Below are 15,355 nucleotides of genomic sequence, written 5' to 3'. Positions count from 1 at the left end.
AAGACATCCAATTAATAGGCTATTTAATGATTGGTTGTTTATATTAATTACACCACATGTCATACATTTAATGGATGCCGAAATATAATTGTAAGTTGTACTTAACTTGTAACCATGACTTTGATCATTTGACCCGATAATTACTGTAAGATACTTTAAATTAATTTAAAGTGACCATTTGATCCTCCAAAAATAAACAACTAACATTTTGGCCCAATAAGTAACAATTTCTGACAAGAAGTTGTTAAAATTAACCCAAACAAAAACTTGATTTTGTTTTAATGTCACTACTCAAAAAGATTACACATAAAACGTTTGTTGATTCAGTTACGTGTATGTATAATCTACAAACAAACTAACTATTATTATTTTTCTTTGAACAAAATCAAAATTATATTGTTAATTTAGCTACCGTAAAATGATACTCATAATCATAGAATGAGTGAACCACTGCCTTAGGCGTCACGTAAACAAATTCCATCACTCACATTAGCTGTTGTTGTAGGAACCAAATATTTTCTTCATTCCATAAACTCTCCAATGAATCTCCACCGTACCCATTTCCATCCATTCCCACTTCACCCGCCCAGCTACCCGACCCGTTGTCTTCATGGCCTTCATTACTGCTCTGATTTTGAAACTCTGTGAAGTCTACTGAGTCTGAAGAAGTCCCTGACGGCTCGGATATGAAACTTGGGTCAATCTGCCACTCAGTTGGCGGTGGAAATTGATCATTATGGTTGACTACGCTAGTGGGTTGACCCGTGGAAGACCCGGATGCTTGGATTCGCTCGATTAATCGGGGCATCCAGATATAACGCATGGCGTCTCTGAATTGTTTGCTGTTAACATCACATTTGAGTTGTTTTGCTTGCTTTTGTACTCTTGTTCTCCAGTAATTCTTTATCTCATTATCTGTTCTTCCCGGTAGAAACTGTGCTATTTTTGACCACCTTCATATATTTCAAGAAATGAAAACATTCAAAATTTGCTCATAATCATAAAAAAAAAAGTTATGTCTGTATATAAAATGTCAACTTTTAGCAGTTTTTCGCGATTTAAGCACAAAATGACCGAAACGACGACGTTTGTACCGAAAAAAAGCCCTAAAACGGCAGTAGCCTATAGGATAAATATTTCGAAAAGGTTGGAACGTGGGATGTCACGTTTTAAATAACATGTTTAAATCGAGAAAATGCGAAAAGTGCCTACTTTTTATACAAAAAATCCAAAGGAAAAAGAAAAATTTAATAATTGATGATAAATTAAGTACCTGTTGCCCCAGCGAGAATGGAGTTGAAGAATTAACAACTGTTCTTGAAGAGTTATGTTTCCACGCCGAACATCTGGCCTCAAGTAGTTCAACCATCTCAATCTGCAGCTTTTACCGGTACGTTTCAATCCGGCGCATTTCGAGACGGCGTTCCACCGGCCTTCGCCGTGGATGTTAACATACTCCGTCAGTACGGCGTCCTCTTCAACTGTCCATGGACTTTTTCTGATGTCTGATGAAGCATCCTCTAATTCAACTTCGTAACTTTGAGAAACATAATTTGCTACTTCATCCATGTCTTCAATGAAGAAGTAGAGAGAGATTGGTAGATTTGAGTAGACTTAGAAAATTAAGTGTTTATTTGTTTGTGTGTGTATATATAGCAACTGGGAGACGAAGACTATGAATTAGTAGATAGCGAGTTTGTACAAGGTTTTGTGCACTAACTAATTTTCTAGTATTTTCTTTTTGGCAAGTGGAAATTCAGAGTTGCTATTAGAATTTTTGGGTTTGACCATTTGACTTTTCAACTTCTAATTCTAACACACGCACACGGGAGCTCCAATAAAATCTTTGTTCTTTTTTTTTGATAAATATAAAATCTTTGTTGATAGTTTATAGATGGATTAATTTTTTAAAAATATCAATACTTTGCAAGTAAGATCAATATAAATTAAAGTCAATTTTAATTAATAATTTTATTTTTACTTCGTATTTATTATAGGCCTAATCACTCAAAAACCCCTCACCTTTAAACTTTTTTTCAATTCCACCCCGACGTTGAAAATTTGTCAATTTTACCCACTTTTGAATTTTCCGTTTTCAATTGTACCCCAATATTTTAATTTTCGTTAATTTTTTTACTTAAATGATGAAATCATTCAATTAATTAAGTCTAAACATGAAATTAAATTCTTTTTTATTCAAAAAAGTACAAATAAGTCCTTTATTTTTAAAAACTAACTAAAAACCATAATCAAATTAACACTAATTTAAATTCTTAATTAATTTAACTAAATTTAAATAAATTTTAAAAATATACAATTAATATATGCGAGACATGGAGAATGTTTTAAACAAATTTCCAAACGCAAAAGACGTTAATTTAATTTTTCAGGGTACAATTGAAACACAAAAATGCAAAATAGGGTAAAATTGACAAATTTTCAACGTCAGGGTATATTGAAAAGGGGCTAAAAGGTCGGGGTTTTTTAAGACATTAGGCCTTTATTATAAGTCAATCATGATTATTTTAAAAAAAATCATCAAATTTTACGATATATTAGCCATGTTTATTAGTTCAACAGAATTTAATCACAAATAATGGCATGTCATCTAAAAATCAGCCTGAATTTTTTATGAATATGATCCTTAATCCAAAAATAAAACTGACCAACCAATTTTTAAGAGATCAATAATTTGGTTTGACTTTTAGGTGATATGTGAGTATTTGTGATTAAAATATGTCGCCTCATTTGTAACATAGATGGTAAAATTTAAAAATCTAAATTGCTCTAAAACTCTTCATATATGTTATAGTTTACACTTTAATCCCTCCTGTTTGAAAATCAAACGATATGATCTCTCATATTTGTTTCCATTAATATTTTAGTCCTTCCGTCTATTTTTAGTGTTAGTCAATTGAATTAAAAGATTTAGGGATAAATTAATGGCTTAACCCATTTCCAAGTTCTTGTACTTTTCATTTTTTTATGTGCTTGATCCATAGTTTATTTTTCTTTTTTAGTTAGTCCTTATACATTTCACTTTTTGTTTACTTGATCCCTCTACAATTAAATTTCGTTGTGATTTAGTCCTTATTAAAAGGTAGAAAAGAAATAAATAAATTTTTTGTTTCTATTTGTACAGGGACTAAGTAGACAAAAATAGAAATACATGGACTAAGTAAATAAAAAATGAAAAGTATAAGAACTAACTAAAAAAGTAAAATAGACCAGAGATCAAGTGAATAAAATGTAGGGATTTGAGGATGGGAAGTCTATATTAATTTTCAAACACAAAAGACGAAATTGTTGACATTAATTATTTTTTAATTTAATTTTTTAACTCGATTGACTAACATCAAATTGGACAGAAAGATTACATTGTTAATTGAAATAAGAATAAGGTATCATGTCATTTGATTTTTAAGTAAAAGGGCCGAAAATGTTAATTATAACATATGTGATCAAATATTTAGGAGCTATATTAAATAAAGGTATAATAAAAAAATTAAAAAAATATTATAAACATTTATAATAATATTTAATTGTATTCTTTTAAATTATTATAATAGTAAAGTGTATAATTCTATTAAAACGGAAATTGTATTATACTCTCTCCGTCTCATTTAAGAAGGGATATATCTCATTTTTATTTGTTTCACTTAAGAAAGCCATATTGTGTTTTTTATGCTAATCTATATGAATTTTTCTTGTTCACCCCCTTTTCTCTTTTCATAGTTAATAACTATTAATCTATACACAAAATACAACACTATCTTAAATAAAGATAAACTAAAAAAAATATTATAATAGTTAATATTTTTTTAATTTATGTGAAAAAGTCATTTGTTATTTTTTAAACAGGACGGAAGGAGTATTTGATAAACAATTTGAATTTGCCTATAGTTCATTTATGGTCTTAGCTTAGCATGAATTTTGCAACATGTGAATTTGATGACATTGACGGACCAATTGTTTCGTATGTTTTAATTATTTCTCCGACCACTATCAAATATAATCCTCATCTCATACTTTAATTAAAGCAACAGTTTTTTAATTAAGCTGGATATCCCTTATAGCCACCGCCAAGTAATGGCATTGGTCCTGATCCTGAATTTAATTGGTCTGGAAACTTAGACCAAAACCACATTTAAACATAATTACACGTTTTCCTTTTAATCTCTCCAAGTATATATGGCTGTTATAAGAACTCAATTTTCTATTGAGACAAATTAATTTTTAGATTTAATTAACTAAAAATAATTAGTTCAGTTAGTTTAATTATTAGCTGAATTTCAAATATTATAAACCGTTCAAAATTTAAACTAAATTAGCAAAAATAAAATTGATAATATTATTTAATAAACAGTACCTACTAAAAAACCAGAAATTGTTATGAATTTGTGCTGTTTTCTAGCAGAAAAATTGGGAAATATATACACTGATTCTCAACTAATAATGATTCATAGAGATGGTTTAGGCGAGCACGTCAACTGTGGAGAATTTAAGCATGCACAAATAATACAACGAAAGTCAATCAGGTAGCTGGTACCACCACTATATGAATATGACTCATGTTAAATAAAATAAAAATTGCGTTGAAAATTCGTAATAAAACGGACGAAAAGAAAAACTAGCTCAGGACATGTGGCCACATACCATGGGAGCTAGAATTAAATTGACTTCGGTTATCCAGTTCATGTGGCCACATACTATGTAGGGATAATATGATAAAAATTTATTGATTTTATACGTTTTCTCATTATAATCACACCGTTTAAAAAACGTTATTTTCATACACTAACTACTATTTTTTTAAAATCCACACCCGATTAAAAATTCGACAAAAATTGATGACGTGTTACTATCCGGTTTGTTATAGCATGTCATTATCTGGTTGTCAACTCAACAATTTTTACTGGATTTTTTGAATGGTGTATGAATTTGAAAAAAATGGTAGTTCGTGTATGAAAATGGCGATTTTAAAACGGCGTGATAAAAATGAGAATACGTGTACAGTTTGTGAATTTTTATGACATTAACCTTGCATATATTTAGACCTCATTGTAAAATAAATTTAAATTTTTATAGATTGGTAATGTTTTATTTAAATTTTTTGTTTTTTACAATAATGTCCTAATTTAAATATTTTATTACAATTTAACCATTTTTTCAGTTAATCTAATTTTTGATTTTTTCACCTCAATATAATACCTATTAGTTTTATTTAACTTTTATGATATTTTTAGTTTTAAATTTGTTTTTTTTTACTTCAACCACCGATAAAATAAGAGAATTTAGTATTAGACTTCAACGTTATTTTTTATTTTTTAAATATTAGAAGTTAAATTCTGAAATTTTTAAAAATGGATTTTTCTGATCAAAGAGTTAATTTATAAATTTAAGAAAAATTGTAATAATTAAATTGATTAGAAAAAATTGGTTAAAATTGTAATTAAATAGAAAAAATCAGGACATTTGTAAAAAATTAAAAGTCTCAGATAAAATTACAACATCCTACGAAGGTTTGTATTTTGCTATTAGCCGTATATTTATGCCCTCGAGCTATGACAGATTGAACACTTATGCACCTGAACTTTTGCATAACTATTTATATATTCTAATTTAATTTGATTATTATATAAAATTATTTTTATCTCAGTTAACATAATGCTATTGAAAATCTTCAATTTAGTTATAAAATGTTTTATTTTTCGTTTTCAAACTTTTTAATATATTTTATACTTTTATTTATCTAAATACTTTGTTTAACTATGAAAATAATTTAAATGTGTGATATATTTATAAATGATACCTAATATAAAAAAATTAAAGGAATTGAATTATTTTATGAAACATAAATAAAAAAGTTATATTGTTATTTAAAAATAATAAATTTTATGTTATTAATATTATTTTAATTAATTGAATCTTTCATTTTTTGTTATTTGTTATTTATTTTTTAAAAATAAATGATGATTTATAAAGTACAATCATAAGGAGTGGAAGGCAAAATTCAAAAAGATCAAAAGGGAATTATAAAATTATCCAAACATCTAAAAACATCATTATCCGAATAAGGGAAAGACGAATGAAAAGCTGGGAAAAAAATTGCACTGCCCTGCAAATACAAAAATAAGCCAAAACTTTCATGCGTAATCACTTCATATCGTTGAATACCCTATTGTTACGAACTTTCCACAACTCCCAAATTCTCATAAACAAAATCACTCTTTGTGAGAAGAATGACAAAAAGAATTCTACAACTCAAAGAAGCTATAAAATCTTTGACGGAGAAACGCAAATAATATCGCACTTTGCCATCATATTACAACTCCAAAATCTCCAAACATAAGAACAATGACAAAAAAATATGAAAAGTTGTTTCTGCTGCATTACAAACTGAGCAACCAATCTGATCATGAGATATAACACCTCTAGAGACCAAAGAAGCCTTAGAAAGAACCCTATCATAGATAAAGAAAATAACTGCTCATAACGAACAACAAGAGGGGAGTCACCCAGCTAAATATCACTCCAGAACCTAATTGATTTGCTGTTACCCAAAATAACCGAAACATGCTGATTGAATAATATCCATAGTTGAGAGTTTGCAATGCATGACTTGTGGGTAGCTTTCCATGGGTGAAATAAATGAAGAACGTTGCAAAGTTGCAATTCATGCGAAGAAGAAATAGAACAGCTAGTAGTGACCACAAACAACCAAAGCGAAGTGTTATCAGATCGAAGTTTCCACATCCATTTGTTAGATTCCATCTTAAAACCAATTGGTATTAAGTGGAGGTGCCCAACCAATATTTAAACACATGTCCATTCACACACAACCCATGTGGGATTTCCCACTTCAACACTCCCCCTCACGTGTAGCGTGTCCGGGCCAAGTAACCAATACCCCCTCACGCGCAACTCACGTGGGCCGGGCCAAATTCAAATTGTGTGAATGGATAAAGCTCCGATACCATGTTAGATTCCATCTTAAAACCAATTGGTATTAAGTGGAGGTGCCCAACCAATATTTAAACACATGTCCATTCACACACACAACCCATGTGGGATTTCCCACTTCAACACCATTTGCATACAATTTTGATTTTTTAATTTGTTAAAAGCATATTGATACAAACTTTAAACTTGTTGAACTAAACTGATACGATTATTTATCAATTCATCATAATTGTTAAAACAATAATTAATTTTTCCTTGAAATAATGATTATCATACCCCTCATGTCATGATGTTCTTGAAATTACAATAAAAATTAACATGAGTAACTAAATTACTTTTGAAAAAGAGTAATTAAATCAAGAAGAATCTTGTTAAGCATTTCGAGAATTAATTTGTTCTCCCATCTAGAAAGAAAGTACTAAATAGTAAAAATTGATTAATAAACATAAAAAGCTTATCAACTTTAGGCTTTAGAAAATGCCATATTTTCTTTTTTGACTGCAGAAAATACCATATAAATTGTACTTTTGACTGGAGTAAAATGGAGTCTCTTCAGGAATAATTGGTTTGATTTGTTACTCCCCAGTGGGAGACTAGCACAAGAAATTTAGAAAGACCCGATAAGGGCAAGCATAGATTCCATCCTCTAATTGGACAAATTTTCAACATCCCTCCAACCACTATAGAGTTAAATTCCACCCTCATTTAATTGTAATACTCCATATTATTTTTTAGAATATAACACTATATTTAAATATTAATACTCCCTCCATTCTGAAATAGTTGTCGCTTTAGCCATTTTCACACAAATTAAGAAATCAATAAATATGTCTAAATTTATAAGTATTTTTACTAAATTAGCCCTTCTTGAAACTTGTTAACATTAATTAATATGACTCTTTATTTGTATTTCTGTATTCTTTCAAGAATTAATGAGGGATGTATGTGGAAAAATAGTAATAAATGCTTTCTTGGTATTCTAAAGTGACAAGTATTATGGAACAAAAAAATCTCCCAAAAGCGACAACTAATTCAAAATGGAGGGAGTATTGTTTATACAAATATTCCCTCCGTTTTTTTTAGTTGTCCATTTAGCAATATATTTTAACTCTAATTAGTTGTTCATTTAGAATTTCAATGTGATTTTAGCTATTATCTTTCAAATTTATCCATCCCTAATAAATGACTCCATGTTTTCATTTAAAAAGCATTTATTAACTAATAGGGTTATATTAGTATTTTTCTTTATAAATTAAGACAAAATGAGCACTATCTTGATATGTGTAATATTGGCTAAATGGACAACTAAAAAAGAACGGAGGGAGTACATTGTACTGAACAATTATTTGTACAGAGTCCAGAATTCTCTTCTAGTATGATTTCAGAGTTCTAGCCAGAAAATTTAATCGAATGACAAAATGGGTTAAAACGACATATTTTTTAATAAAGATTCGGTCTTTTTTTTAGACCCCATAATACAAATACAGAAATCGTAATATTGAATGCATATAGAGATCGCCGATTTTAATCATATTAATCAGGACGGAGCTCATAATTGAAACTGCTTAAAAAGGAAATTTTTCGTCTCCAAGTAGGGGTATATCCGATCCGCTTGACTAAAGCTCCTTCATTGATAATATTGAAGAAGAATTTATTATTCACTCGATGAAGTCCTCTTTATAATATAAATCAATTTTCCTTGTTCATATAATTTGTCAATTGCTGAATTGTATTATTTTTATTATTTTTATTGATGAATTATTTTTATTGATGAATTATTTTTTTTATTATTGAAGAAAAAAAGCGTTTGTGGGATAAATCGAACTCACGATCTAACATAATACTGCTTAACATGTATACATTTGAAGTATGATTATATTTTGTATATAGATGAAAGTTCTCGAAGAAAGTATCTTTGAGTCTTGAAGAAAGTATCTTAGTAATTTGAAAATCAAATAAGGGAATAATTAAAAGCAGTCACATGATCAGATATCGTAATGTAGAAGATAATATCGTTTGGAGAATTATTCTAGCAGTATTGATAAGGATAAGTGATTCTAATGTTTATTTGTAATACTTTAATGTAGTATTTATTTTTAGGGTTAATTTTATAGAAAATTATGATTTTTAACTTTAAAAATTATCATATAAAATTATAATTTTTTGTTTTTTTTTCATATCTATCACTAAATTAAAATTTGGTGTATTTTTTCTAACTAGGACGCCAGAATCCTACGTACTCTAGCGAAAAGAGAACAAGATTCGATGTTGATCTATAATTTGGGTCTTTTATTAATGTTTTAATGAGAACATGGTCAGCAAAAATACACTGAATTTTAATTTGTTGATAGATTTGGAAAAAAATTAAAAAGTTGTCATTTTATATACAACTTTTAAAAGTCGTGTTTAAAATAAAATTAGGTGCACATGTCGTAATTTTTTATGCAATTAACTCTTATTTTTATTATAGGTTAGACTTAATCACTTCAAAGTCTTAATTTGTTTTATTTATGATGTAATTTTTTAATTTTTTTTTCAAACATAGTATAGTTTTAATAAGATTATTTGTAGACATTTTTTTCCGAATAACGACAAAAGCGATAAAACAAATTGGAGTCTGTAATGATATTTTTCAGAGAACGACGTTCAAGTGACGAGTTATTGATATAGATCGACGTATAACAAGAAATATGAAAAATTGAATCGTAAATATCATAAATAACCATAAAAATTCAAAAAATAATTACAAATATAAGTTTGAGAAATTGAAAGAATTCCAAAGTTGTAGAGGTTTATGAGTTAATTTATAAAAGGCCAAACTCTAAAAATACCAAATCATTGCGATTTTTGTCAGTTATGACAAAAAAAAAACCTTTTAAAATTAATAATATAACCCGTTTTTACATATCATGTTCTTTTTATAGCCAAAATTCGAATCAAACCGATTTTTTTTGCCAACATGATATAAGATTAAAAAAGATTTAATCATAATAAAATATAAAATATTGACGTGTTGTGTCACATTAAAAGGTTTAATCACAATAAAAGAAATTGAACCAGTTCAAAAAATAGCCATAAAAGGAATATAATATGCAAAAACTGGTTATATTTGCTAATTCAAAAAAATTTAGTCATAATTGACAAAAATCGCAAAAACTTGGTATTTGTTGGAGGTTTTCCCTTTATTCAATTGTAAAAATTGAATAATTTGTAATGCGAAAAATTAGAACTTCATACTCTTCAAACATTGTTTGACTTGTTTAATGATCAAAACAATACTTTTACCATTTTTCCAGTGCCACCCATCATCAACTATAAAATTAATTTATTAAGTAGTAATTGGTAGCTTAATTTTAGAGAAATCCGAACCTAGTCTAAAATAAAATGAAAAATTCTTTCCTAAACCTGATTCATGAATTTTTCATGAACTTACCTAATAAAGTGTTAGAAAATCTAAGATTTTTCTAGTTTTCTCTTCTAATTTTTTTAGTATCTCCTATCCATAAATTTTCAGGAATCGAATCTAGGTGAAAATATCCCTAATTAAATACTATATTAGTCATTTTATGTCATTAATAAGGGAGTATATAAGCAGCTAATAATCAAAATATAAAGATTGCATATCGATATCCATAGCTCTCAATCTCAAAAGCAGTCTCTATTCAACTAAAAAACTAATCAAACAAAAAGACTCAATCAATAAAATCGCCAGCTATTCAAAGATATACACTGAATGTTTCATCTAGATCAATTAAAAACAAGTCAAGAGATTTAAACGGTACTTTCGAGTACCGAAACCAGTTTATGTAACATCACATAAATCGCAAAGGCATGTGATGCAGCCACATCAGCTCTGATGTGGATCACCACCTATTTGTCACGCATGAAAATAGGTGGCGCTCCACGTCAGAGCCACATCAACTCGTTTTTTTAATCTTGAACATTCTTAACACAATATATTACAATTTTAGACATTATTGAGACAATTTTAAATTTAAGATATAATGGAAATTTTCACTAAACGTTTAGTCTTTTTGAGTTATTAAGCCTAAAATAATTAGTTAGCTCTTTTTTTAATCTTCAAAAATGGTTAACTTTCCAAAACAATGTTGAATGTTGTTTTTGGCAAAAGAGACAATTTAGCCTTCTAATTATTATTAAAAACATATTTAAATTTATAAAATAACATTTTATATCATTAAATCACTAAACAGAAAAAATGACTAACAAAAATCTATATTTATTTACAGTCATTCTAATCTATTTTTATTTTAATTTAACAAATCTCCGCACTCATAAATTGTACTAAAAAAGAGAGGGCATATAATTTATTAATTATTAATATTAATATTACTTTATAAATTAAAATTCATAGAAAAAGGTATAGTAATTCCACGCCAGTGCATGGATATACGAATTAGTTAATTCAAAGATTCATAAAAGACACCCAACTGAACATACCAGAGATGGTTGGACTAGCAAATATAAAGAAAAGGCAACTACATTTCTATTACAGATCAAAAAATGGTATCAGTGTCTTGTGTAAATTGGTGATTATTGCATTGCTTCTCATAACACCATTGCTCCCGTCTGCTTGACTCGACAAAATACCACAAAACTCAGGATCCCATCTTTGACAATTTAACATGGAATTTGTTCTTTAGGCGTTAGACTATCTAAATTCACATCCGCTCCTAACCCCATTTCCGACAAACGCGTAACCATGGCAGATATGCCAGATTTTAGGGCAGCAACCACCTCCTGATCAACCATATAAACATGGGAATATAGCAGTGTTAATTTTCCTTCATATAATGTCGCTCAATCCAATTGAATTTTCTAAAGCATATGAGTAGGTAAGGTGTATAAAAACTGAACCAAACCGATAAATTTGAATTTAAAATTAAAAATAAAATAAAAAATCAGTTCAGTTTTAGTACCAAGGGAACTGACTGGTTTGATTTGGTTTGAATTGTAATATTTAAATTCATAATTCGGTTCCGTTCAACTTTTAGAAGGAATTAAAATTTCAGTTTGGTTGGATCTGATTTGATTCGAACCAAATGCACACCCCTGCTATTAAGAAATATCATACCTTCCTTTTCTCTTTTGGCTGATGCTTAATTACTTTCAAAGGCCACTCACTAGCTAGCTTCTGAAGTTCAATCACAATACCAGGCTTCTTGTTGTCGGGTAAAGTCTGCACAAATAGAGAGTAACCTCATACCATACGGAGTTCAATTTAACAATATCATAACAAAAGAATAGATTCACCGAATGGAGTTCAATATAACAATATCATAACAAAAGAATAGATTCAAAAGTTGAACCTTAAACCGTATGTTTCTCATTACTCATTCTAATTTACTATACATGCTCTCACCAGCTGAATGCTTTTGAAATTGAGTTTTTCCCTAATGCTAACATATAGCTGTTCAACTAGACCGTTTCAAGATGTCAGTAAACTGAAGTTTGAACTCGGTACAGGTTTACTATTGCTTTTAATTACATTAAAATTTAGGGCTGTTGAACTGCCTTCTTTTGATTCTTCTACTTGGTTCTATTTTTCAGAGGAAACAAAAACAAAAATCTTCACAAAATATTCTGCAGATCCAATATTAAGCAACAGAGAATAATTGGCACCTGATTAAGGACTTGAATGAGAGCAGCAGCATCTTCAGGTTTATGTTCCAGAAGTAGACCCTACAAAATGAGTGACACATCTGAATATTTTCCAGGAAAAGAATCACATGTCAAATAAGCAGACTATAACATGTAATTGGACTGATTGATTACCTTGGCACATGAAAACCCGCTCACAAGAGTATGATGCTGCATTGATTCAGATCTCAGCTTCTCAATTTTCCAGAATGACTCAGTAAATCCTGTAAATGAGATGCATTAGATGCTATGTCACAGAAATTAACAAATTGGTCCAAGGCATACGAGAAGGTATTACATTCAGCCAAAGAAGCAAAATATTACTTAAGACAAATTTAATCATTCAGTTCAGATATGTATATAAGGATATGAAACATGAGACCGATATATGAATGCCGAGAAATATCTTCCTGCGGTATTCTTTTTCGAAAGTTAAAGTCATTACATCAATGGATGCTTCAGGACACGGTTACACATGGTCTAAGATTTGGATTCTCTTGCATGTTGAAAACGTTTTACCATGATATCGCATTTAAACAATATACCTGCAGAATGTATGACATGTGTGCACAAACCCACCCACCAAACAGACTTAAAAGTCCTACAGCCACAAAAAACTTGGCAGCATAGAACATCACTCTATAGACACTATTATATACAAGAGGAAAAAGAAACCAAGACCCAGCACTAATGAAACTCCCCAGCAACCTCCCTAGTCTTATATATTCAGATCAATCAACAGCATAACAGATTTCTCGTGAGATAAAAGAATAGGAACTTAAGATTTGTCAGGAAAAAATTGATCTACATTCTACACTTGTAATAGGCAGGAAAGGTTTGTCATAAAATCACTGTAAAATGTATTTACTGTGTAAACCATTATGAGATGGCAACCGCACACATATAAACACTAAACCCAAACTTGAAAGAAAATAAAAAATAAAAAAGGCGAAATCAAGAAACCTCTTCTGATAGAAAATTCCATCCACATGTCAAATGCAGTTTTACGTAGTTTTACTCCACCTTTGACAAACTTCTTCGAGTACTTTGAGATCAGATTCCAATTACCAGCATTGTAACAAATACTGCAATTTAAAAAATTCAACACCCAAACATGATATTCGAACAATATAACAATGTCTTAGGGTACAGCTCCAATAGAATATTCATTAAGAAAGTAATACATTGGAATAAAAGTTTCGGACAAGTCAAAGCAGTGGAATAGAAGTTTCCATAAGTTGAGGTTAACGTACCTCAAAACCAAATCTGCTGTACTTGGCTGTAACGGGATATCATTCTTCTTCACAAGTCCCATCACTTCAACCATCAATTGTACATCTTTGCGTTCCTTGGCATATGACTGCAAACGTCAAATTTACATCTTTGTAGTAAAGCACAGCACAAGAAAATCATATATCACCAAATTACAGAGCCAAACACTATGAGTACCAGCAAATGGTTTGCAGATGCAACAGAAGGAGTCAATCCATATATATTATGCTTACACAAAGTCTTTTTCCCTGCAAATTACAGTAAATATGGTCATATAAACACATTACGATTTGCTTCCCAAACATCACAATCCAGACCCAGCATTTCTCCTACATGGATTCTTGAGATGCAACAAGAAACTAATACATGCCAACTCAATAATCTGAGTAACAAAGAATAAATAGGTAACTGCATCAATGTTTTGAATATAATGAAATGGATTCCAACAATTATATACATACCAAAGTCAATAGCATCCACTCGAGCACATGCTTTAGCAACTTCACGACAAAGATGACTATTAAAATTATCATAAATACGAAGATTCGCCAGCCGCTGCATCAGAAAAGCCATACATATAGTTCAAGCTCCCAAGAACTTAAACTATCCAATTTTAACTCTTACATAACAAGTAACCAATAAATAAAAAGATTTAGAAAAACACTAACAAATATATGGAGATTCCGCAAAGTATCAAAAAGAAGCTTAATATCCTCTTGATTTTTACAGTTATTAATCAACGACCACAACCAAGCATTCGGAGACATCGACTTTTTAACATTGACGGAATCGAGTATTCTTTCGTAAAGCTCCTTAACAGCCTCTGCATTCAACAACACAACAGGAATAATGCATTTTACTCTCTCTAAGTAAAAAAACCATAACCAACACTCAAAATAATTCAATTAAACCTGTTGGAGTAATCTCAACACTAGTAGAAAACGCTGCGGAATTGGACGTCCTCAAGTACATTGGATGTGCTGCCATTAGCAAATAACTTCCTTGACCTAAAATGTGTAAAATATATTTAAATCGCATACTCTATAAAATTAAATAAACAAATGAATATGAAATCTTGAAAATTACTTGCAAATTACTTGAAAATTTGATTTCTAATGCAAGATTACCTGATGAAGGGAAAGATTTGGAGGAGAAATTGGAGTGATGTTGCCATTGATGTTGATCGATTATGTCAGAGTAGGAGGAGAGAAATTTCTGACTTTGTACTGCCGAGTTGAACAGAATCGGAGCGGTTTTCAAAGCCCTTGCAGCGAGTCGATTCGAGTTTGAGAAGACTTGCATAGTTGCGAATCGTCCGAGTTAAGTGTGACTCTGTGAGAGTTGGCTATGACAGTCGAGAAATACTGACAGGGTTTTGGAAGGGGATAATAATGCGAGAAATGAAACGGCTGGTCGTTTTCTAAGAACTGGCAAATGAAGAAAGAGAACCAATTGCAAA

At 29.9% G+C, this 15,355-nt stretch overlaps 2 protein-coding genes across 2 annotated transcripts; both read right to left on the bottom strand.

Moving 5' to 3' along the window:
• Positions 1-250: 250 nt before the first annotated feature.
• Positions 251-1,688, bottom strand: LOC126686190 (transcription factor MYB78-like). The gene is made up of 2 exons (XM_050380237.2): positions 1,274-1,688; positions 251-953 (listed from the first exon to the last, which is right to left on the bottom strand). The coding sequence occupies exons 1-2, from the start codon at positions 1,567-1,569 to the stop codon at positions 485-487; spliced, it is 765 nt and encodes a 254-aa protein (XP_050236194.1). The 5' UTR covers positions 1,570-1,688; the 3' UTR covers positions 251-484.
• Positions 1,689-11,345: 9,657 nt separating this feature from the next.
• LOC126686866 (uncharacterized) lies at positions 11,346-15,287 on the bottom strand. Its single transcript, XM_050381140.2, has 11 exons — positions 15,024-15,287; positions 14,808-14,903; positions 14,565-14,719; positions 14,358-14,451; positions 14,074-14,144; positions 13,878-13,984; positions 13,588-13,709; positions 12,760-12,848; positions 12,607-12,666; positions 12,059-12,163; positions 11,346-11,724 (listed from the first exon to the last, which is right to left on the bottom strand). The coding sequence occupies exons 1-11, from the start codon at positions 15,196-15,198 to the stop codon at positions 11,605-11,607; spliced, it is 1,194 nt and encodes a 397-aa protein (XP_050237097.1). The 5' UTR covers positions 15,199-15,287; the 3' UTR covers positions 11,346-11,604.
• Between the last annotated feature and the right edge of the window lie 68 nt (positions 15,288-15,355).

The sequence above is a fragment of the Mercurialis annua genome, linkage group LG6, assembly GCF_937616625.2.
Source record: "Mercurialis annua linkage group LG6, ddMerAnnu1.2, whole genome shotgun sequence".
NCBI classification, from domain to species: Eukaryota; Viridiplantae; Streptophyta; class Magnoliopsida; order Malpighiales; family Euphorbiaceae; genus Mercurialis; species Mercurialis annua.
This window is presented reverse-complemented; position numbering and strand designations above follow the sequence as displayed.

Coding starts and splice junctions, on each gene's coding strand:
- LOC126686866 (XM_050381140.2), bottom strand. CDS start 15,198: ATGCAAGTCTTCTCAAACTCGAATCGACTCGCTGCAAGGGCTTTGAAA. Junction 14,720..14,807: donor TGTTGAGATTACTCCAACAG/GTTTAATTGAAT, acceptor TGTTGAATGCAG/AGGCTGTTAAGGAGCTTTAC. Junction 14,145..14,357: donor AGTGGATGCTATTGACTTTG/GTATGTATATAA, acceptor TGTAATTTGCAG/GGAAAAAGACTTTGTGTAAG.
- LOC126686190 (XM_050380237.2), bottom strand. CDS start 1,569: ATGGATGAAGTAGCAAATTATGTTTCTCAAAGTTACGAAGTTGAATTA. Junction 954..1,273: donor CATTCTCGCTGGGGCAACAG/GTACTTAATTTA, acceptor AAATATATGAAG/GTGGTCAAAAATAGCACAGT.